The sequence below is a fragment of the Peromyscus maniculatus genome, chromosome 7, assembly GCF_049852395.1.
Source record: "Peromyscus maniculatus bairdii isolate BWxNUB_F1_BW_parent chromosome 7, HU_Pman_BW_mat_3.1, whole genome shotgun sequence".
In the NCBI taxonomy this organism is placed as follows: domain Eukaryota; kingdom Metazoa; phylum Chordata; class Mammalia; order Rodentia; family Cricetidae; genus Peromyscus; species Peromyscus maniculatus.
Window position 1 is genome coordinate 14803757 of NC_134858.1, and position 25473 is coordinate 14829229.

At 38.5% G+C, this 25473-nt stretch overlaps 1 protein-coding gene across 1 annotated transcript in view; it reads right to left on the reverse strand.

The window, feature by feature from the left end:
• Window positions 1-25473, reverse strand: part of Muc16 (mucin 16, cell surface associated) — a 188035-nt gene that overhangs the window by 12037 nt on the left and 150525 nt on the right. Inside the window, exons 81-97 of the mRNA XM_076575603.1 lie at window positions 25251-25423; window positions 24096-24131; window positions 19063-19128; window positions 17688-17809; window positions 17533-17591; window positions 17229-17401; window positions 16071-16106; window positions 12250-12315; window positions 10386-10507; window positions 10231-10289; window positions 9927-10099; window positions 7374-7409; window positions 5807-5872; window positions 4415-4527; window positions 4273-4331; window positions 3969-4141; window positions 3218-3253 (exon numbers count right to left, since the gene is read on the reverse strand). Coding sequence (XP_076431718.1) covers window positions 3218-3253; window positions 3969-4141; window positions 4273-4331; window positions 4415-4527; window positions 5807-5872; window positions 7374-7409; window positions 9927-10099; window positions 10231-10289; window positions 10386-10507; window positions 12250-12315; window positions 16071-16106; window positions 17229-17401; window positions 17533-17591; window positions 17688-17809; window positions 19063-19128; window positions 24096-24131; window positions 25251-25423 — 1568 coding nt within the window. The remainder of the gene's footprint in view (window positions 1-3217; window positions 3254-3968; window positions 4142-4272; window positions 4332-4414; window positions 4528-5806; window positions 5873-7373; window positions 7410-9926; window positions 10100-10230; window positions 10290-10385; window positions 10508-12249; window positions 12316-16070; window positions 16107-17228; window positions 17402-17532; window positions 17592-17687; window positions 17810-19062; window positions 19129-24095; window positions 24132-25250; window positions 25424-25473) is intronic.

Here is a 25473-nt window from a genome sequence, read left to right on the forward strand (position 1 = left end):
GCCTCCCATGGGCTTGAGCAAAGCATTACACATCAAGTTGAGGGAGGACCAAAAGTTCCTCCTCTTGTGTCAAGGCTGGGCAAGATAATCCAGCATGGGGAACAGGTTACCCAAAGCCAGCTAAGTGCCTGAGAAAGGTCCTGACCTCACAGGTATGAGTCTTAGAAAGAGATCAAGCTACACAACTGTCACACACAGGCAGAGGGCCTAGGTCGGTCCCACTGATGCTCTCTAACTGTTGGTCCAGAGTCCATGAGCTCCCTTGAGCTCAGGTCAGCTATCTCTGTGGGTTCCTCTGTCATGACCCTCCCAACTCACACAATCCCTTCTCCTTTCCTTCAGCAAGACTCTCAGAGCTCAACCTAATGCTTGGCTGTTACTAGATAGAGTATCTCTGATAACAATCAGGGTAGTCACCAATCTGATTACAGTAAAGACCCTTAGCTCTTTGCACAGGACTGGAGTTACATAGAAAACCTCTGATATGAGAATGAACCTAAAGAAGGTGTGCATGCTAGGGATATAGAGGACTCACAAATGGGAAGTTACTCCAAACACAGGAAAATGGAACTTTTTTAGATGTTCATATTACTCAGATTTTTTGTTTTTTGCTTACTTGGGTTCTGTTTTCTGGAATGTTCTTCTACCTTCTTCACCCAGAAAACTCCCATTTATGCTTCAGGAGTTCAACATGATGGGTATGGGGAAAGTATATACACCTATCTTGTTCTCTGTCTTGTCACACTTCTGTCATGTCAGACTCCATTTCAGGAATCCCTCCTAGTCTCACCATTCCCCTGAGCTCCTACAACACACCGCTGCTCATATGAGACTTGTTAACATACAGGAATCCCATATGGAAGAATCTACAACCCTTTTCCCAAGGAACACATGGGTCAGACACTTGGATCTTAAATTAACGTTTATCACAAATCAGCCTAGAGGCTATTATATCATATGAAATAATTTGTAGAAAAATACACAATATGATCTCACTTGTAAGTGGAATAAATATTTTGTAAAATTATTATATAAAATTTCCAAAACAATTCCGAGTAGGAAAAAGATCAAACTTACAGAGATAATGAATAGAATAGTGCTATCAGTGTGTGTGTGTGTGTGTGTGTGTGTGTGTGTGTGTGTGTGTGTGTGTTATATGTATGTGTAAGATGAGGATCTGTTAAACAAAAGGCATGGTTTCTCAGCTGAAGTGTACATCAACTGATGAATGGATAATGGCACAGATCGAGAATGAATTCTCATTTGTACCAACTTAGGGACACATCTGACAAATATTTGAAATCTAGAGGTGATTTAATAGGAGTTGAGAACTGAATGGGGATGACTGGAGGCCTAGGCATGGGAAGAGGATGGAGAAAGGTTGATCCACTAGCCTTCAGATCCAGCTATATTGATGTAAGAACTCTGGTGTTGTTACAGAGAGCAGGACTACAGATGATGGCAATGAACTGCAAACTTCAGAAAGGGGAAAGGATTTTAAAGAATTTTTTATTTTTACTATAAAGAAATAATAAGCAGAGAGTTAGATATGTCTAACACGATTTAAACATTACCCAATGCAAAAATGAATGGCAACATGTTCACCCTGGAACATGTTAGCAACATATTATGTATTTGAGGGTCACTTAAAAGTACTGTTTAAAAAAAGAAAAGAAACTTTAAATATACAAAGGTTTTAAGAAGGTAAAATTCTGAAAATTATTGTAAAATATGTGACTAGTTAATATGTATGTGTAATTGATATTTTCAGATGTAAATTATACAAAGAATGTGGTTTCAGTCAGGCATTTCTACACATGCATAAATACGTATGATCATTCTTAGTTTCTTTTTTATGGAATTTTTTTATGAAGATTTTTTTATTCATTTTATATACCAACCACAGATCCCCCTCTCATCCCTCCTTCCACTCCCCTACAGCCTTCCCTCTACAACTCACCCATCTCCTCCTCCAAAAAGGTAAAGCCTCCCATGGGGAGTCAGCAAAGCCCAGTACTTTATCTCCTTCCCTCTCCCGGTTTTCTCTTTCCCTTTTTCCCATCATTCTTAAAGATTTGATAGATGATGTTTGGTTTGGTTCTGTATTATTGAGACAAAGTTTCACACTGACACGATGGACTGGGAACTTACTATGTGACATAAGCTGGTCTTATACTAATGACAATCCCCCTGCTTCAGCCTTCTGAGTACTGGGATTATAAGTGTTAGTTACTGGGCCCAGTTCTGAGAAGGGATTTTAAATGTTCTTCCTGTTATTTCTGTCTCTCTGTCTCTCCCTTCCACTAGCTATTTACAGGGATATGTGTGTTAACTACTTTGATTGTAGAAAGTCATTTCATAAACTATGCTTATACCAAACTACCATTGTGATCATTTTAGCTATATGCAGTTTTTTTTTAAATTTTATTTATTTATTATGTATGCAGTGTTCTGCTTGCAGGCTAGAAGAGGGCACCAGATCTCATTACAGATGGTTGTGATCTACCATGTGGTTGCTGGGAATTGAACTCAGGACCTCTGGAAGAGCAGTCAGTGCTCTTAACCTCTGAGCCATTTCTCCAGCCCAACTACATACAGTTTTATCTTAAATCTCAACAAAGCAGGAGGCTTTTAAATGTATGATATTAGTTTGGTTAACAAATTTCATGTTATTTATCTGTCTTCCTTGTGACAGTTTAGGGAAGGGTATTACTCTACAATCAACATAAGGGCTAACTTGGCTTCATAGAGAAGGAAATAGAATGAAGGCATGTAAGTGCAGGCTCAGGACAACCAATCACTGCTGATGATGGCTTTCCTAGTTCATGAGATGGAGGCCTGATATTCTTACATAAGGCATTTGAATTGTATACTTACCTTCTATCTATCCACCCACTGAAACAACTCATTTTTATGATCACATCTTGATGCTCCTCAAGATGGCTTTAAACCCATGGTTTAAATAATCTTCCTGCCTCATCTTTCCAAGTAGTGAGGACTAAAAGTACATACCACAATCCCTGGCTACACAATTAATATTTAATGATTATTTTTTGATTCCTGCCAAGAAAATGTAACTGATTCACAACTTGCTTTATTGCAGTGATACCCTAGCTTGTTTCTAGCTCCTTCTCTCTGGGATGGTTGAAGGTATGGGCAGGGACTATTGTTTTCCCCCTGACTATAACGGTGGGAGGTTTGGTAGTGGGTCACTTACCACTAGGGGTAGTTCTTGTAATCTGGTGAGTGTAACCTGGAAGATAGGGAGGAGAGGTATTGGTGAGGTATTTGTGAAAATAGTTTAGCAACCTGGGACCCTATTTGTGTCAAGCTATTAACATTCCTTTCTAGTCCGAGCAGTAGGTCACTCTACCATCACAACTTCTTACTAGCCTGCTACCCACCACCTGTTAGCTAGTCCCTTTGTGGGCAAACATATCCATGAATGAGAGGTGGTGTACCAATGCAGCCTGAACTGGTTTTAGATGTGTGGGTGCAGTTTTAGGGAAAATTCTCTATTTAGCATCATATGAGTGCATGAGTAGACATGAATATGATTAAAAGAAAATGTATCATTAGAAAGTACAGCTGCAGTGAGCAAAGGTTTATATGACCTACACATAACAATCAAAACAGAGAGCCAGCTGTAACCCAACCCCAGTAAACAACTCAGCCTCCTCTAGGACCCACAGAAAGGAGCCTTGAGAAGGTGACCAAAGGCTCTTGAGCAAATCGAGCTTCAGCTTACTGCTTCCTTGTAGTTTATCTGGTCTGTATATTTTGTTTTGCTTTTGAATTAAAGCTCTTGCTACTTAATTATTTGTGTGTGCTTTTTCAATTCTTTGAAGAACTACTGAAAACCTAGAAACACTAAGATCAGACAGACACCACAAGTAACTTTGGCAGACATAGAAAAAAATTAAAGGATGCCTGGAAACACTCCACAGCAAACCACAGACCACACTCACCATTGACATAGAGACTATTCTGGTCCAGCATGTAGCTACCCAGCTGGGTGATGCCATGAGTCAGCTGACTCAGCTTTGTATAAAGCCCCTGAGTGTCAAGCTCAGGATATGCTGGGTTATGGTGATAGGAGCAGATAGCATTCACACCAGTGGCCGTTCCATTCTTCTTAGGCCTGAAGAGAAAGGAATATAGAGACATTAGAAAGATCCTAATATGGATATAAGTCCCAAAGAAGGAGGACCAAGCAAAAGAGACACAATAAGGGATGGCCATTCCTGTGGAGTGGATATAAAGGAGAATTACCTGAGGGAAACCAGTCTGCAATCTGAATAGAGGGATTCATTCTGGACCAAGGGTCCAAGCTGAAAAGGAAAAGCAAGGGAAGAGGTAATGGAGGAGGGAATAGGCCTTATCAAATTGGAAGTTATCGGAATGAGCATCTCACCAGGTGCTGCAGGATCCTCTCAGTGGAATTAAACATGGCTGAGCTCATGCCTGCTGAGTATGGGAGGTTGGAGATAGTGAAATTGAGTGTGAAAGTCTTCAAATGCCCCATGGCTACAGGAAGAGAGGAAGAGAAATAAGCACAAGTTACAGTTTATGTGAGATAAGTCTGAACTCCTGCACTTATCAGGTCATCGTTCTCATTGTATGACTACCAACAATGTACCCATCTATGAAAGAACCTGAAAAGCTCTTCATCTCCATGTCACACCAACTATCTTTCCTGAATGTTCTTCACATGCATTCTCTCTGCTTCAGCATCACAGCTAGGTCTTATCCTCTTCTGTCCATGCTAAAATCCTAGAATACCCATTGGATGATTTGTCTAAAGGATGTTACCTATGCACCCCAACAGAAGAATGTTTATACAATGAAAATCTCACTAAGAGTGCCCCCACTCTAGGATTACTCATTACTCTTTTGAACTTTTAATATCAAATTCAAGTTTATTTTGCCTTGGTTTTGTTTCGTGTGTGTGTGTGTGTGTGTGTGTGTGTGTACCCACACATGCAAATGTGGGGGCCAGGGATTGATACCAAGTATCTTCCTTAATCTCTATCAACATTATATATTGAGGAAGGGTCTCTTATGAAAACTCAGGTTACATTATTGACTAGACTAGCTGGTCAGTTTTGATGAGGGTCCTCTTTCTTGTCTTTCCAAGTGCTGGGATTACCGATAGGCTACCATGTTGGGATTTTAACTGTAGTCCACATGTTTGTTTAACAAGCACTTTAACCATTGAGAAATCTCCCAAATCCCAAGGTGAAGTTTCTTGATTAGGCATTCAAGGTCCTTTCTGATCTGGTCTCTTGTTATCTTTTATCATTTAGTTACTTATTCATTCCTCAACTACCAGCATGGCCCTGTGAGTCCAGAACTAGACATCCAGAAGCTATACTGGGAGCTGAACTTTTTTGTTTCAGATAAACCAATTTCTCTATTCTCCCATCACATTATGTTGCTGTAAGCCTCGGAGCCCTCACTGAGGGAATACTCCCAGTAAAACTCCAAAACTTATTTATCTGGGTCACTTCTACTCACCTTGAGAGATTCAGTTCAGGTGCAACATTCTCCAGAAAGTCATTGCCTCTTTATATTATGGTATGTGACTCCTCTCCCACAAAAATTCCTCACTGTATTAATTCAGAGTCTGGTGGTTGCATGAAGGGAGACATCTGATTGAATTGCTAGACATATCTTTATTATTATACTGTGATGGCCTTGACACTAGGACATTCACATCCTAGTGTTCTAGTTGTCATATGGAAGTTAGGTAGTGAGGTGTGGCATGGGAAACTCATCTAGGATAGGAAGAAGAACTGCAACATACCTGTTGTGGGTTCTGGCTGCACAGATTTTGATGGAGAAGCCAGGATGGTGGTGGGTGACCCAGGAGCTAGGGAAAGGATTATCATCAGGATAGACAGTGGCTTCACATAATGAGAGAACCTTCCATCAGTGGTCCAAGCCATGAAAATCATTCCCAGGTGGATCATAAACAAGAGTAAAGGACAGAGTGATTGCCTGAATGAAGGGGGACAAGTCTGTGAATGTAATCAATTCAAGATAGTGAAAGTGGATAGCAGGAGAGGGTAAGCAAATAGGCCAGATGAACTGGAAGACAAAAAAATGTAGAAGATATGAATGCACGTGTAGAAGGATGATAGATAAATGGATAGTCAAAACAAAATCAAAGAATAAAAATAAAGAGAAGGCGGAATGATGGAAGGAAGATAACATTTAATAAAGAATAGATAAATATATGTACATGGTATAGATGATAGATGAACATGTAGGTGGTAGATGAATATATGGGATATATGGTGTGTGTGTGTATTTGGATGGATGGATAAAGAGAGTAAGAACAGGTGGAGGGAACAAATGCCAAGAAGATAACTGGATAGAGAATATTGGTAGATGAGTAGATAGATTGACAAATACAGATAAATGGTTAGACATATGGGTCAGTGGGTACATATATGAGCAGATACATAGATGAATGGATAAGAGAGTAGGTGAATGGATGGATAAATAGATACATATACCAATGGAGAAAAGACAGAAAGAAGTAATTTCAAGCAGGCAAATGGACAGAACGAGGTGGTCTGTAGATGGATGGACAAATTGACAGATGCAGAAGTAGATAGATATATGGATGGATGTTTAGGTAGGTAGGTGATTGTCTAGCTGACTAGATGGGTCTGTAATTATATGCATGTGTTGGTAGATAGAGAAAGCAAGTAATCAATTAATGAAGGATAAGCAGGCCAATGGGTGGAAATATTGGTGGATGGATGCAGGGGGTGAAAATGGATTAACAAATTAACTGTAGAAGGAAAAACAGAAGGAATAAAGATAATACATGAGAATGGGCAAGAAAGTGGATGGGAAGACAGGTAAGTAGATATGCAGATAGATGTATGAGTAGATATGTAGATGGATGGATAGATCGATGGAAATGTGGTACCTGAGGATGAATGAGTAGAAAAATGAAAAAAAAGGATAGCTACAAAAACAGAGAAATGGATTGCTGAACAAGATAATACAAAGGAATTTCTAGAATCACTTAAGTAGCCATCAGAATTTTCAACTTAATAATGAAGCTCCTACTAGGGAACATTTTATTTGTTTTAAAAGATGTAAACTCCAGTCTTCATCTGAATTCAGCCCTGTAATTCTGCAGGCAACACTTGTATAAATATCTTTCTCTAACCAAGAGGAGTGAAGAAAAATCTAACACTTGAACTGAAATTCCAAGAAGAGGCCAGAGACAGCAACTTTTTTCCACTAAGGCCTTAGTCCCTTTCCAGAGATTGCCTTGTGCTTATGGCAAGTTTCCTTTATAAATGAAGAGAAATGTGTGGACCAAGACCTAGATAGACCAAATTGATACATACTTGTAGGAAGTCCTTCTGCACCATGTTCATTGTAACCTATAACACAAAAGGCACACATAAGGAAAAGTAGCAACAAGGTCCCACACTCCGTGCCTTGGTACACATGGGGCAAATATGGATGCATGTATTTATACATAATTATTTAGAAACTACTTCTGTTCTAAGAGCTAACATAAATATCAACATGAACAAGAATTTATTGCCATTTCTGCCAGATCTAATACTTCCTTACCACTTCTAGAGGATGTTCCTAACAAGAGCGTCTCATAAGAACTACTGTCATACCTTAATCCCCATTTATATGTACCCACCTACACTATCATCTTCCCTTGTACTCTGCCTCTATCTATTCATCCAGTTGATGTTTATTGAGTACTTTCTATATTCCCCACTCCCATTTGAAGAATATAGTGTTGAAAAATATCTGTGCCTCACTGTAGTTTACATTGGGGTAAACTTCATATGTAATTTATTTGTCTCTGGTGCTAAGCTTAATGTTTGGCTAAGATTCTTGGTACTATTGAGTAGACAACATATTAAAGCATATGAATCAAGCTGGCGGTGGTGGTGCACGCCTTTAATCCCAGCACTTGGGAGGCAGAGCCAGGCGGATCTCTGTGAGTTCGAGGCCAGCCTGCACTACCAAGTGAGTTCCAGGAAAGGCACAAAGCTACACAGAGAAACTCTGTCTCGAAAAACCAAAAAAAAAAAAAAAAAAAGCATATGAAATATGAATCACCTACTTTATGAAGGCTAAAACCCTATATGTGTCCTGCAACTTCTGAATTATAGTGACCAGATGAAAACTCAGATCATCAAAATTCTGATTAGCAATAACCTGTTATAGGAGTATGAATTCCCCTTTCTCTTCACTCCTTATTGTTAAAATGAGGGTAATAGATAGAAAGACAAGACACCAACACTTTTGAATGCAGGAAGCAATTAATCTTGAACTGAACTGCAAGCTCTTTTATTGCTGACTGGTGTACCTTGTAGCAGAAGGTGAAATGCAGGCTGCTGAGAGAAAAATAATTAACGTTTTTACCTAGCTGCAGACCTTGTGTGTTACAATAACAAATGGGCAGCAAAGATGTGCTCAATAGTGCAATTGTGGCATGACTATTATGGGTAACCAACTGATTTCACAATGGATACTGGAATTGGTTCAATGGAAGTAATTTATTCCTGGTACTATAAACCTCATAAAAACCTTTGAGAAGGTAATTAGCCCTACAAGGAAAAATTACTTTCTTGTTCCAAATAGACGTGGCAACAAAATGCTTTGTAAATATTTATATTCATAACCATCGGCTGTGGTGATATATTTGTAATCTAAGAAATAAAGTTTGCCTTGAAGATCAGAGGACAGAGCTAGCCACAGAATTAGCAACAGAGGTCAAGTAGTAGTGGAACACACCTTTAAACCTAGCACTCAGGAGGGAGAGGCAGAGATCTGTCTGGATTTCTGTGAGTCCAAAGCAACACTGGGCTATATAAGATTAATCCAGTCTAAAAGAGAAACAGCCAGGCAGTGGTGGCACACACCTTTAATTCCAGTACTTGGGAGCCACATGCCTTTAATCCCAGTACTAGGAAGGTTGAGACAGGAAGTGATATGGCTGGGCAGAGAAAGGAATATAAGGCAGGAGGAGACAGAAATTAGGCCTTTTTGGCTGAGGACTAAGAGGCATTCAGTCAGAGGATTCATGGAGTGAGAAGTGGCTGTGACTTGTTCCTTTGTCTCTCTGATCTTTCAGCATTTATCCCAATATCTGGTTCTGGATTTTATTATAAGGATTTGTGCAGTAGGCACTGACATTTCAGGCTTGATCAAACAAGCAGAGTGCGGAGAAAAAAAAATGTAGACTCAAGGTATTGAGAATGACTGTTGAGTGCTCAGGTATAAAGAATTATTTATTGTAGCATGAATCTTAAAAAGTTCTTATTAATAAAATCAAACCTGAGGCCAGTTATTGGGGTGAACACTGGAGGTCCAGAGAGACAGAACAAGCCACAGCTAACCTCACCTGGCCAACTTCTCAGCTGGTCTTGTTTCCTCAGACTGGAAGCTTCTGTGTCCTCATCCCAATGGCTCTCAGCTGAACTATGCTGCTAGAAGCCTGAAAGCTTAACCAGCCAAATGCTTAACCAGCCACATGCTTCTAGTTCCTGGTCTTCACGCCTTATATATCTTGCCTTTCTACGATCACTCCCTGGGATTAAAGGCTCACTTCTTAGGATTAAAGGCGTGTGTCACCATGCCTGGCTGTTTCCAATGTGGCCTTGAACTCACAGAGATCCAGAGGGATTTCTGTCTCTGGAATGCTAGGATTAAAGGTGTGAGTGCCACCATTTTCTAGCCTCTGTATCTAGTGGCTGTCTGTTCTCTGACCCCAGATAAATTTATTAGGGTGCACAATATTTTGGGAAGCACAATACCACCATAATTTCTAATATTTCCTAAGAAGCTCAGAGAAATTTTCATATACTCAGAAGCATGTGAACATAAAAATGCTTGAGAATATCGCATAGCAAATCAGAGAGCATACTCACCATTGACATATAGATTGTTCTTGTCCAGTGAGTAGTTGCCCAGCTGGGTGATTCCTTGGGTTAGATTTTTCAGTGCTGAGTACAGTCCTTGGATGTCCATCCCAGGATGTGAAGGGTCATGGTGGTAGGTGCAGATGGCATCCACACCAGTGACTGTTCCATTCTTCTTAGGCCTAGGGAGAGAGGAGAGTGGAGATTTCAGAAAAGTCAAAATGAAGATCAGAACCAGAGGGAAGAACTAGGAATGAGAATGATAACAATAAGCAATGGTCATTCCTAGCCAATGGTCAGAAAGTAGCCTCACCTGAGGGAATCCAATCTGCAGGTTGAGTTGAAGGAGCCATTTTGGAACAAGTGTCCAAGCTGTGGATGGTGAAGGAGGAGGGAAATGAAAACAGGCATTGAAAAGGAGGTCATATGGGATTTATCTCCCCCAGACTGCTTGGATAAGGTTCTCACCAGGTACTGCAGGACACTCTCAGTTGAGCTGAACACAGCTGAGCCATTGCTCATATTTGATGAATATGGAAGATTGGTTATGGTGAAGTTGATTGTTAGGATCTCCAGATGGTGCCCCATAGCTGCATGAAGAGAAGAGATACAACTGAAAATTTGCTGATACCAGAGTAGAATCCTGTTCTCATCAGCTTATCTTCACTTCCACCCTCTTAACATATAACAAAATAACCATTCAGGTCAGAAGCTACACAACTTTTTAGCTCTACATCACACAAATTTTCTGAACATTGCTTACATTAATTCTGTATTTGTTCTAGCTTAAGTCTTATCTACTCACAACCAGAATTTTTTTCCTTCAGACTCAATGGATGCTCTATCTAAAGATGTTCTCTATTGTGAGCACTAGGAGTGCCTTTCTGAAATTAAAATTCTCACTAGGACTGTTCATAGTCCACTACTACCCATGGTTCCATGTGTACTTTCAGGGTCAAATACAAGCCTGAAAAATTGACACTTGTGATGGCTAATATTGGTTGGCAAGTAGTTACACTTGGGAAGAAAGATTAGAGAATTGCATCCATCAGACAGACCTTTGGGTATACCTATCTGGTATTACCTTGACTGCTATTTGATGTAGGAGACCCATTCAACTATGAGCAGCACCACCACCAGTCAGATGGGCTTGGAATGTACAAGAAAGCTAAGTGATATGAGCCTGAAAATAAGCCAGTATGCAGTGTTCCCCCATACTCTTCTTTAGATCCTCTCTAGCTTTATGCCTTGAGTTCTTACTTGGCTTCCCTTAAGTATAGACTGTGACATAGAACTGTAAGTTGAAACAAACTCATACTTCCCAAAGTTCCTTTAGACTATCACATTTATCACAGAAGCAGAAGGCATCCCACGGCAGCTTTCAATGCTGGGGTAATGCTTTTGCACACTGGTTTAATAAAATGCTGATTGGCCAGGAGCAAGGCAGGAAGTATAGGTGGGATAAGCAAACAAGGAGAATTCTGGGAAGAGGAAGGCTGAGTCACCAGCCAGATACAGAGAAAGCAAGATGTGAAGGCAGAGCTGAAAAAGAAAGGTACCAAGACACATGGCTAAACACAGATAGGAATCATGGGTTGATATAAGTGTAAGAGGTAGTCAATAATTAGCTTGAGTTAATGGCCATATAGTTCATAATTAATATAAGCTTCCCTGTGGTTGCATGGGTCTGAGCCAGCTGTGGGACTGGCAGGTAAGAGAGATTTGTCCTGACTGTGGGCCAGGTGGGACCAGGAAAACCTCAGCTACACTTCAAGTCATCGTCCACTGACTTCCATTCTCTTTTACTCATCTATCCTGACACGAGCACTATGACTCAGTAGGTGCTAAGCAGGACACAGAGAGGCTGCACTGGGAGTTGAACAATATGATTCATGGAAATCAAAATCCTCTCAATTCTACATATTTACTACATTGTTCCTGGTCACTGAGCCCTCATATTAAAATCCTCATTTCCTGGAACCTTTCATTCTTACTTTATCTGGATGACTCCTACTTATCCTGAGAGAGTAAGTTCAGGAGGAATATTCCTCAGCAAGCCTTTTCCTTTCTACATTATGTTATATGCCTGTTTCTCCCACAATCCCAACCCCACAACTAACCAAAGTATTGTAGTAGTCTATTTGTTTCACATGTCATTTGGCTGAATGTGGACAAGAAACAAGTTAGATTATTAGTCTGATCCTTGTGCATTTTAAAATGACCCTGACACTAGAACCTTCATATACTGGTTTCCTAGCTCTATCTGGAAGACAGATGGTGGAGGTGTGGGTAAAGGGAACTAAATAAAGGTAGGTAATGGGACCCAAGATACCTGTGTCAAGTTCTGGCTGCAGAGATGTAGATGAAGAAGGTAGGGTAGTGGTGGCTGGCTCAGGAGCTAAAGAGAGAATAGCCATTGATGAAATCCTCATTTCCAAGAACATTTCATGTTTCATTTTTCTGGATGACTCCTACTTATCCTGATAGATTCAGTTCAGGAGGATTTTTTTTCTCAGAAACCCTCCACTTTCTACATACAACAAAGACTGTCCATAGCTAGAGAAGCTTTTCTAGATGCACAACCACCATTCATAGCTGAACCATGAACTACATAGAAGAGTGAGTATGTGAGTGAACAAGTGAACAAGACTATCAATGTCATTAAATCAAGATAGTAAGCTTACTGATCAGCATAAAGGATGTGAAAAGATCACAGATAGATTAGGAAGATAGAAAATAGAGAGAACAAAATGATGGATGTAAGGAGGGATATAAAAATGAAGGGCAAAAAGGATTCAAGAAGAATAAAAATCAAGGATAATCTGGAAGGATAGAAGAATGGACAACTAAGTGAATGAACTTGCTGATGGGTAAACATGCGTGCATGTGTGTGTGTGTGTGTGCGCGTGGGTGCGTGCGTGTGTGTGTGTGTGTGTGTGTGTGTGTGTGTGTGTGTGTGTGTTTGTGTGTTTGACTCAATGGGCAGATTATAGTGTACTTATATAGATGTGTTGATGAGCATTAAATAGATGGGTAGGTGGATGGATTAGTAGATAGGTACTGCATTTATAGATGGATGAATAGATTGGTATGTGAATTCACAGAAGAAAGAAAGATAGAATGTGAATGCTAAGCAGTCAAGCAGACAGAAGAAACCAGTGTAGAAACAGATGAGTGAACTGAAAGATACATAGGTAGGAGCTGACAGAAGAGTGGGTTTTCATACCAGTCTATAATATATGGATATATAGGCATGTATGTGATTGATGAAAGGTCAGGTGGATGTATGTATGAATGAATAAAGGAAAAAAGAAGAAATAAAGTATGAACTGGAAAATGGACTGTAGTATGGGTTTATCAATGAAAGTGGATGAGTGAATGAATGCAATCATGAATAAAAGATGGAGGAGGAAAAGAAACAGGAAATACAAAAGAATGGGCAGGAGAATGTATGTATGTATGTATGTATGTATGTATGTATGTATGTATGGATCAATGGAAGGATGGATTTATGGAAATGTGATATGAGTTCAGGAATATCTAGAAAAATGGAAGAATGATCAGCTGCAAAGATAAATGATGAATAGGCTACTGAATACCCCAAACTCAACTCCAAATGATTAAACAACCTTTACATAAGTCCTGGTAACCTGGTGTAGTTAGGAGAAAATAGAGAATACACTTAACCTTACTGGGACAGGAAAGGATTTTGGGGACAGAACCTGGATAGCATAGTCTTAAAGACTAATAATTAATAAACAGGTTCCATGAATCTAAAATGCTTCCTTCTGTATAGAAAAAGATAGCATGGTTTTAAACAAAGCAGCTTCCTACAGAATGGTAAAAATCTCTATTAGCAACATATCTGACAGAGGGTCTGTGTCTAGAATATACAAGTAAATTAAAAAATTAACCACCAGGAAAACAATTCAAAATTTTTGGCATGGGTCAGATAATTCACACAAAGAGAAATACAAATTGTGGAGAAACATTTTTTAAAAAATATGTGACATCCCTAGGTATCAGGGTAAAGAAAATTAAAACTTCTTTAAGATTTCTTTTTATCCCTATCAGAATAGCTAAGATCCAAAACAAAACAAGCAGACAAACAAAAGATAAATGACAACAAATGCTGGCTTGGATTTGGAAACTGGAACAATTATTCACTTCTATTGGGGTTATAACCACTACAGAAATAAGTGTGGTGGAGTTTCCTAAAAATGCCAAAAATAGATCTACTATGAGATCAAGCCATATCACTCTTGCATGTACCCTCAAGGAGTCTAAATGCTGCTATCTAGAAACATGCATGTCCATGTTTATTGCTGCTCTATTTAGAATATCTAGGAAATTGTAACAGTGTAGATGTCCATCAACTGATGGATACATAGAAAAATTGGAAAATATACAGTATATTTTCCACAGTAAAATAGTACAATTGCCATAGTCTCTGTGGATCCATATTTGTATCAGTCCTGTTGTATTTGGAAGATACTATTTCCTTGGAGTCATCTACAACTCTTTGACCTGTATTAGTTTAAAGCAGAAAAATATGCAGAATTCAGAAAGGGAAATAGACACAAAGTTCTATCCCTAGCCAAGAAGCTATTTGCAATTTATACCTGCTAAGGAAGGGAAAATCAATTATCCACAGTGTCGGAAAGTATACCAAACACACCCAGAGATGAACTTATTCCTAGAAATAGTTGGAAAACAGAAAATCGACAGCATTTTTTTTTTAAAATTTGGTATGAGATTTTTGTTTTATATTCTGTTGTATTGAAATTATTTAATATTACTTTTGTTTGTTTGGAATTTCACTTTTGTCTTTTGGGTACTCTTGGGGGGGGGAGAGAAATACAAAAAGAAGAAAGAGAGAGAATGAAAATGAGTTTGAGTAGGTCAGTAGGGAGAACCTGAGAGCAAATCCGTGAAGGAAAATATGATAAAAAATAAATTGAATAAAAATTTAAATAAAAATGTTCTTTTAAGAAATGTTCTGGTTATTGTTTGTAACTGGAAACAATCATTCTAAGTGATATAACCTGGATCCAGAGAAACAAAGTCATATGTTTTTTATTGTTTGTGGCTGTTAGCTTTGTATCTTTAAATTTGTGTGTTTCATTTGATATGATATGGTCATAATAAAGTTGATTGTGAATAATGGAATGGAAAGGGACAAACTGATACGAGTTACCTAATCAAATGACCAGGTAGAAGGAAAATACAAGGATTGATAATAATAATAATAATAATAAGGGCATTCCAAAAAGTCAGACAGAACTCTAATACTATAGAAGCTTCCTAAAGTATATGCATACACATATATAAAGAGTCTAAATAGAGTTGCTATATAATAGGCAACTATGCCCCACTAGATGGGGGCATAAAACACAGGATGACAAAAAAAGCTCAGCAGCAGGAATGGATTATTCCTTTTGGAGTTGTTGGCAAGTGGTGTACTATAGATTCCCATACTAGCTATTGCCAGTGCTTTGGTACCCTCCAGAACTTCTTGGTGAGACACAAATTGCTGAAGATATCACACACTTGAACCATAGCATATGGAGAAATAAATATGGAAGTTTCATATCTTCTGGCTAGCTTTCAGAGTGCTGAAAGGTGCTGTGCATGCTACTGGAGGAAGAAAGGAGTCACCAGTCTTACTCAACTGTTAACGCTTTGAGCTACAGTAATGACTGGCCTGGTAACACATGTCCACTGATACAAGAGCAACACAAATTCATTGTATAAAACTCTCAAAGAACTAATAAAAATCAGAAAAAAATGAAACAGAGAAGTCTATTTTAGTTAAAATACTAAAATAGTCATCAGAGTATGCAGTTTGATAATAAAGCCCATGATAGTGAATTTCCTTTTTAGGAAACAAAATCACACAGTAAACATGTAAAATAAGCTCCATAATGCTCTAGGTTACACTTTTAGAAATACATTTATACAACCAAGAAGAATATGGATAACTCAGAAGCAATATGAGAGTTGTATTTCAATAAGGGACCAATGACTCTGCATCTTGCTTCTATTGAGAATTTGACCTTTCTGAAGACAATGGCTTATATTTGCCTCAGTTTTCCTTTGGAAATGTGGAGAAAAGTATTAACTAAGACCTGGATGGGATCAATTGGTACTTACTTTTAAGAGGTTCTTCTGGAGCAGGTTTATTATAACCTAGAATATAGAAGACAGGTAAGAGGAAGGGAGAGCACAGGAAAGGATTCTGCATGCTTTTGTGCATATGGCACAACAACACCCTTATATATATTAGTGAACATATGTACACATTATGAGATCTAGTAAATCATCCTGGAGAAGAATTTCCTGGTATTTCAACTACTCATCTCTTTCCGTACCTCTAGAATGTTCCCAATAGGTTCTTACAAAACCCATTTTCATACCTTACTTCCATAATATTATGCATCAAATACGCACCATTATCTTTCTTTCTACTCTGTCACTATATATCCATCCAGATGATCCTTACTGAGCATTTGCTATGGGTAGTACTCCATTTTCATTTGAAGCATATATTATGAACAGACAAAAATAAAAAATAAAACACAGGTTGTTCCCCTCTCCACCAAACTGCACTTCACATTTAGAAAAAGGTAGAGGTGAAAGTTATTTGTTCTCTCAATCAGGCAAAGGGTATGGTTTATAGTAAATGCTGAATAGAAAATGAGAAGAGGCTGGAAATTATACACAATTCCGTGCAATCGCTTAATGAAACAGACTGAATATATGAAGCTGCACCTCAACATTTTCATTGGTCAAAATTCAGTGTAGGAAAGGCAAGTCCCTTTTTAGCTGTGTGCTTTTTCCCTTTCTTTGTTTAAATCAGAGTAATGTAGATACACTGTATCTTGTTGCCAAGTTCAGGAGGTATTATGGTTAAAGTGGCTTGGCAATTGACAAGATATGGAGACATCGAACTGACAATTCTCTTGACATATGTGCAAGCAAGTTTCTCTATCTGGTTAGTTAGATAGAAAGAGAAAGTGTAAATAAATGTGGGTACCAAAAACACTGAGATACATTCCTAGATTCAAGAAGAAGTAGAAATGAAACTTAGAAAATGTATTTCTATCCCTCTGCTTGCTGTTTTTAGGCATAATATGAACATAGGGCAAAACTTCTTGCCAGGATATTTGTGTGTGCTTCTTGAATTTTTGAAAAAAGGTGATAAGAACATACAATAAACTGGTCTTGGCAGTATTATCAATACTACTGATAGAGAGAGAAAAAATAAAGGATGCCTAGGGGACATTCATAGCAAACCACAAAGAAATTTACCATTGACATATAAACTGTCCTTGTCCAGTGAGTAGTTGCCCAGCTGGGTGATTCCTTGGGTTAGATTTTTCAGTTCTGAGTACAGTCCTTGGATGTCCATCCCAGGATGTGAAGGGTCATGGTGGTAGGTGCAGATGGCATCCACACCAGTGGCTGTTCCATTCTTCTTAGGCCTAGAGAGAGAGGAGTGTGGAGATTTCAGAAAAGTCAAAATGAAGATCAGAACCAGAGGGAAGAACTAGGAATGAGAATGATAACAATAAGCAATGGTCATTCCTGGCCAATGGTCAGGAAGTAGCCTCACCTGAGGGAATCCAATCTGCAGGTTGAGTTGAAGGAGCCATTTTGGAACAAGTGTCCAAGCTGTGGATGGTGAAGGAGGAGGGAAATGAAAACAGGCATTGAAAAGGAGGTCATATGGGATTTATCTCCCTCACACTGCTTGGATAAGGTTCTCACCAGGTACTGCAGGACACTCTCAGTTGAGCTGAACACAGCTGAGCCATTGCTCATATTTGATGAATATGGAAGATTGGTTATGGTGAAGTTGATTGTTAGGATCTCCAGATGGTGCCCCATAGCTGCATGAAGAGAAGAGATACAACTGAAAATTTGCTGATACCAGAGTAGAATCCTGTTCTCATCAGCTTATCTTCACTTCCACCTTCTTAACATATAACAAAATAACCATTCAGGTCAGAAGCTACACAACATCTTAGCTCTACATCACACAAATCACCTTTTCTGAACATTGCTTACATTGATTCTATATTTGTTCTAGCTTAAGTCTTATCTACTCACAACCAGAATTTTTTCCTTCAGACTCAATGGATGCCCTGTCTAAAGATGTTCTCTATTGTGAGCACTAGGAGTGCCTTTCTGAAATTAAAATTCTCATTAGGAATGTCAATCATCCATTATTACCCATGATTCCCTGGGTATTTTATGGCCAAATACAAATTTGTAAATTTAACACTTTGTGGTTACTAATGTTGGTTTCAAGTAGTCACACTTGGGAAGAAAGATTAAAGAATTCCTGCTATCAGATTGACGTGTGGGCATATCTATAGGACATTTTCTTGATTGCTATTTGATGTAGGAGACCCAGTCAACTCTGAACAGCACCACCACCAGGCACTTGGGCTTAAAATGAATAAGAAAGGTAGCTGATATGAGCCTGAATGCAGGCCAGTTCTCCCATGGTCATCTTTAGGACTTTTCTCTAGCTTTATGCCTTGAGTTCTTATTTGGCTTCGCTTAAGTATAGACTGTGACATGGACCTGCAAGGTGAAATAAACTAATACTTCCCCAAGTTCCTTTAGACTATAACATTTATCACAGAAAAAGAACCCAACCTACAACAGCATTCATGTTATCTTCCATTAACTTCCATTCTCATTTACTCATCTATCCTGACCCAAGCACTATGACTCAGTAGGTACTAAGCAGGACACAGGGAGGCTGCACTGGGAGTTGAGCAATATGATTCATGGAAATCAAAATCCTCTCAATTCTACATATTTACTACATTGTTGCTGGTTACTGAGCCCTCATGTTGAAATCCTCTTTTCCCGGAACCTTTCATTCTTACTTTATCTGGATGATTCAGTTAAGGAGGAATTTTCCTCAGAAAGCCTTCTCCTTTCTACATTATATATGCCTTTTACCCCCACACTGATGCGTATACACAAACACACAAACATGCATATTATTGTAGTAATCTCTTTGTGTCACAGGCCTTATGGATACATGTGGGCAAGTATCTGGAAGACATATGGTGGAAGTATTGGACAGGAGATCTAATCAAAGATAGGCAATGGTATCACGAGATACCTGTGTCAGGTTCTGGCTGCAGAGATGTAGATGAAGAAGGTAGGGTAGTGGTGGCTGGCTCAGGAGCTAAAGAGAGAATAGCCATTGATGAAATCCTCATTTCCAAGAACATTTCATGTTTCATTTTTCTGGACGACTCCCACTTATCCTGGTAGATTCAGTTCAGGAGGATTTTTTCTCAGAAACCCTCCACTTTCTACATACAACAAAGACTGTCCATAGCTAGAGAAGCTTTTCTAGATGCACAACCACCATTCACAGCTGAACCATGAACTACATAGAAGAGTGAGTGTGTGAGTGAACAAGTGAACAAGACTATCAATGGCATTAAATCAAGATAGTAAGCTTACTGATCAGCATAAAGGATGTGAAAAGATCACAGATAGATTAGGAAGATAGAAAATAGAGAGAACAAAATGATGGATGTAAGGAGGGATATAAAAATGAAGGGCAAAAAGGATTCAAGAAGAATAAAAATCAAGGATAATCTGGAAGGATAGAAGAATGGACAACTAAGTGAATGAACTTGCTGATGGGTAAACATGCGTGCATGTGTGCGTGCGTGTGTGTGTGTGTGTGTGTGTGTGTGTGTGTGTGTGTGTGTGTGTGTTTGTGTGTTTGACTCAATGGGCAGATTATAGTGTACTTATATAGATGTGTTGATGAGCATTAAATAGATGGGTAGGTGGATGGATTAGTAGATAGGTACTGCATTTATAGATGGATGAATAGATTGGTATGTGAATTCACAGAAGAAAGAAAGATAGAATGTGAATGCTAAGCAGTCAAGCAGACAGAAGAAATCAGTGTAGAAACAGATGAGTGAACTGAAAGATACATAGGTAGGAGCTGACAGAAGAGTGGGTTTTCATACCAGTCTATAATATATGGATATATAGGCATGTATGTGATTGATGAAAGGTCAGGTGGATGTATGTATGAATGAATAAAGGAAAAAAGAAGAAATAAAGTATGAACTGGAAAATGGACTGTAGTATGGGTTTATCAATGAAAGTGGATGAGTGAATGAATGCAATCATGAATAAAAGATGGAGGAGGAAAAGAAACAGGAAATACAAAAGAATGGGCAGGAGAATGTATGTATGTATGTATGTATGTATGTATGGATCAATGGAAGGATGGATTTATGGAAATGTGATATGAGTTCAGGAATATCTAGAAAAATGGAAGAATGATCAGCTGCAAAGATAAATGATGAATAGGCTACTGAATACCCCAAACTCAACTCCAAATGATTAAACAACCTTTACATAAGTCCTGGTAACCTGGTGTAGTTAGGAGAAAATAGAGAATACACTTAACCTTACTGGGACAGGAAAGGATTTTGGGGACAGAACCTGGATAGCATAGTCTTAAAGACTATTAATTAATAAACAGGTTCCATGAATCTAAAATGCTTCCTTCTGTATAGAAAAAGATAGCATGGTTTTAAACAAAGCAGCTTCCTACAGGATTGCAAAAATCTCTATTAGCAACATATCTGACAGAGGGTCTGTGTCTAGAATATACAAGTAAATTAAAAAATTAACCACCAGGAAAACAACCCAATTCAAAATTTGTGGCATGGGTCAGATTATTCACACAAAGAGAAATACAAATTGTAGAGAAACATTTTTTTAAAAATATTCAACATCCCTTGGTGTTAGGGACAAGAAAATTAAAACTTCTTTAAGATTTCATTTTATCCCCATCAGAATAGTTAAGATCCAAAACAAAACAAGCAGACAAACAAAAGATAAATGACAACAAATGCTGGCATGGATGTGGGGAACAGGAACAATCACTCACTTCTACAGAAATATGTGTGGAGGTTCCTAAAAATATTGGTAATAGAGCTATTATGAGTCCAGTACTATCACTCTTGGGCATACCCTCAAGGAGTCTAAATGCTGCTATCTAGAAACTTGCATGTCCATGTTTATTGTTGCTCTATTTAGAATATCTAGGAAATTGTAATAGTATAGATATCCATCAACTGATGGATACATAGTAAAACCTGTAAATATACACAATATTTTTAGCTGGTAAGAATAATACAATTGCCATAGTCTCTGTGGAATCATATGTGTATCAGTCCTGTTGTATGTGGAAGATACTATTTCCTTGGAGTCATCCACTATCATTAGAACTGTATAAGTTTAAAGCAGAAAAATTGCAGCACTGAGAAAGGAAAGTGAACACCAAGTTCCACCCCTATCCAAGAATCTATTTGGAATTTATACCTGGTAAAATTGGAAAGTCAATTTTCTACAGTGAAGTATCACTGGGTGTATCAAACACACCCAGAGATGGACTCATGGTCAGAAATCATTGGAGAACCACAAATGGACACCATTTTTTTTCCTTTTTCAATTTCCCATGAGATTGTTGTTTCATTTTCTATGGTATTGAAATTATTTAATATTCTTTTTTTGATGGTTTATTTTTTGTTTGTTTGGATTTTCACTTTTGTCTTGGGGTACACTAGGGAAGAGAGAGAAACAAAAAGAGGAAATTGAGAGGAAGAAAATGTATTTTGGTGAGTAGGAAAGCAGGGAGAATCTGAGAGCAATAACAGGAGAGGAAAACATGATCAAAATAAATTGCATAAAAATTTAAATAAAAATGTGTCTTTTAAGAAATGTTAGGTAATTGCTTTATAACTGGAAACAATCATTCTAAGTGAAGTAACCCAGATCCAGAGAAAGAAAATGTTATACTTCTATGGTTTGTGACTGTTAGCTTTGAATCTTTAGATGTGAGTGTTTCATTATAGGATATGGTGATATTAAGTGTAGAAAGAGAGTAATGGAATGGGAAGGGCCAAATGGGGAAGGAGTTGCCTAGTGGAATGACCAGGTAGATCAGTAATAAAGGGATGAATAATTAACACTAAGGGCATTCCAAAAAAGTCAGACATAACTCTAATACTATAGAAGCTTCCTAAAGTATATGCATACACACATATAAAGAGTCTAAATGGAGTTGCTGCATAATAGGCAACTATGCCCCACTAGACAACACAGGATGACAAAAAAAAAGTCCAGCAGCAGGGATGGATTATTCCTTTTGCGGTTGTTGACAAGTGATGTACTATAGACTCCCAAACATTACTAGCTATTGCCAATGCTTTTGTTAACCTTCTAGAATTCCTTGGTTAGACCCAAATTGCTGAAGATACCCCACATTTGAGACACAGCAAATGGAAAGATAAATCTGGTACTCAGCTTGAAGTTTCATCCCTTCTGGCTAGCTTTCAGAGTGCTGGAAGGTGCTGTGCATGCTACTGGAGGAGGAAAGGAATCACCAGTCTTACTCAACTGTTAATACTTAGAGTTACAGTAACGACTGACCTGGCAACACATGCCCACTGGTGCAATAGCAACATAAAACATTGTATAGAACTCTCAAAGAACTAATAAAAATTAATAAAAATAATAGAGAGAAAGTAATTTTAGTTAAAACACTAAAATAGTCATCAGAGTATACAGCTTGATAATAAAGCCCATGATGGTGCCCTTTCTTTTTAGGAAACAAATCACACTGTAAACATGTAAAAATTAGCCCCATAATGCTCTAGGTTAATACACTTTTAGAAATACATTTTTACCCAATGGAGATTGAGAGCCCAATATTGCCAGCTTTGGCAGGCATTAATGTAAGCCTAGGAACTATAGCCATGATATTGGATTCTCCAGAAGAGCTGCCAGCTAAAGTTGTGCTGGGATCAAGAAAATGGGCCTTGGCGGTTTGTGTTACTGGAGTTGTATCCATGCCAGTGGATGTCCACACACTCGAGAAGAGAATTTGACATTGCTGCTGCCGCTGTTGCAGTTATAGCAATGGTGGCCACCGCTGCTACTGTTTTTGGGATTACCATTTCATAATTGCTTACTACAGCTAGCACAGTGGAGACCCTAGCAACAAAAGTAGCTACCATAGTTAGTTAATTTTCCATTCTATTGGGCATGATAAATTTAATTCAGTACTTATATACATCTCGATTGGCTTTGAAAATTATAAATTTATAAACTCAAGCTCCAGTTGCTTTTGGGATACTATCTTACAAGGACTCCAACATACAGTATGGCTCATTAAGGAAGGGAATGGCTCAGTTGCCTTTAGCCTACTGTCTATGGGTGGGATAGGACCTCTGTGGGTCTTTTCTGTGTTGAACACACAGATTGCAAGCCCAGTGCCACTTTGAGATCTTTGGCAGCAGTTAACTGTGCAGCTCACACACGATTGAGCCTGTATGATAATGAGTACTCAGAGACGGTAATGCCTGGGGGGCACTCACCAACCAAAGACAGAGCACCTGTGTGGCCTGGGCAGGAGTCTCCATGACGGGTAAGGTGACCTGCTGACGTCCCATGCAACCCAAGTCAGAAAATCATTTTTTAATAAAAGGGGGACCTGCAGGGCCCTGGCCCCTGTTTTGGGTAACTGTTGCCTTGCTTGCGGACCTTGACCTTGATATCCTCCCTATGCTAATTCCCTGCCAGGTCCACCCTCCTGAATGCAAAGGGAAGTTCCTTGTCTGTGTATCCTGAATAATAGGTGTTAACAGCTTAGATGCAAGATTGTAAAACATCAGTAGTGAACTTCTGCCCTCTGGGGTCCTCCCATTGTGCTGTAAGCCTGTAATTAAGACCTCCTACCCCCTTCAAGAAATGGCATTCGGCATTTAAAATTTATATATATATATATACATACTGTGAATGTAATCTATGAATACCACAAATGTGATTAATATCATGAGTGTAATTAATGAATATCATGAGTATAATTTAAAAAATAAAAATAAAAAAACAACAAAAAAGAAATACATTTTTACAACCAAGAAGAAAATGGAAAATTCAGAAACCCAACATGAGACCTGCAGTTTCAAGAAGAGACCAATGACTCTGCATCTTCCTTCCATTGAGAACTTGACCTCTCTGAAGACAATGGCTTATATTTGCATTAATTTTCCTTTGGAAATGTGGAGAAAAGTATTAACCAAGACCTAGATGGGATCTATTGGTACTTACTTGTAAGAGTTTCTTCTGGAGCAGGTTTATTATAGCCTAGAATATAGATGACAGGTAAGACAAAGGGAGAGCACAGGAAAGGATTCTGCATGCTTTTGTGCATATGGCACAACAACACCCTTATATACATTAGTGAACATATGTACACATTATGAGATCTAGTAAATCATCCTGGAGAAGAATTTCCTGGTATTTCAACTATTCATCTCTTTCCGTACCTCTAGAATGTTCCCAACAGGTCCTTACAAAACCCATTTTCATACCTCACTTCCATAATATTATGCATCAATACGCACCATTATCTTTCTTTCTATTCTGTCACTATATATCCATCCAGATGATCCTTATTGAGCATTTGCTATGGGTAGTACTCCATTTTCATTTGAAGCATATATTATGAACAGACAAAAATAAAAAATAAAACACAGGTTGTGCCCCTCCCCACCAAACTGCACTTCAACATTTGAAAAAAGGTACAGATGAAAGTTATTTGTTCTTTCAATCAGGCATAAAGTGTGGTTTATAATAAATGCTGAATAGAAAATGAGAAGAGGCTGGAAATTATACACAAGTCCTTGCAATGGCTTAATTAAACAGACTGGATATATGAAGCTGCACCTTGAAATTTCTATTGGTCAAAACTCATTGTAGAAAAGGCAGTCCTTTTTAGCTCTGTGCTTTGTTTCCTTTCTTTGTTTAAATTCAAAGTAATGTAGATACACTGTATCTTCTTGCCAAGTTCATGGAGTATTGTGGTTAAGTGGCTTGGCAATTGACAAGACATGGAGACATTGAACTGACAATTCTCTTGTGTGCAAGCAAGTTTCTCTATCTGGTTAGTTAGATAGAAAGAGAAAGTATAAATAAATATGGGTACCCAAAACATTGTGATACATTCCTGGATACAAAAAGAAGTAGAAATGAAGCTCAGGAAATGTATTTCTATCCCTTTGCTTGCTGACTTTCCACACAATAATGAACATAGGGCAAACCTTCTTGCTAGGCTACTTGTGTGTGCTTCTTGAATTTTTGAAAAAAGGTGATAAGAACATGCAATAAACTGGTATTGGCAGTATTATAAATATTATTGATAGAAATAGAAAAAAATAAAGGATGCCTAGGCAATATTCCACAGCAAACCACAAAGAAATTTACCATTGACATATAAACTGTCCTTGTCCAGTGAGTAGTTGCCCAGCTGGGTGATTCCCTGGGTTAGATTTTTCAGTTCTGAGTACAGTCCTTGGATGTCCATCCCAGGATGTGAAGGGTCATGGTGGTAGGTGCAGATGGCATCCACACCAGTGGCTGTTCCATTCTTCTTAGGCCTAGAGAGAGAGGAGTGTGGAGATTTCAGAAAAGTCAAAATGAAGATCAG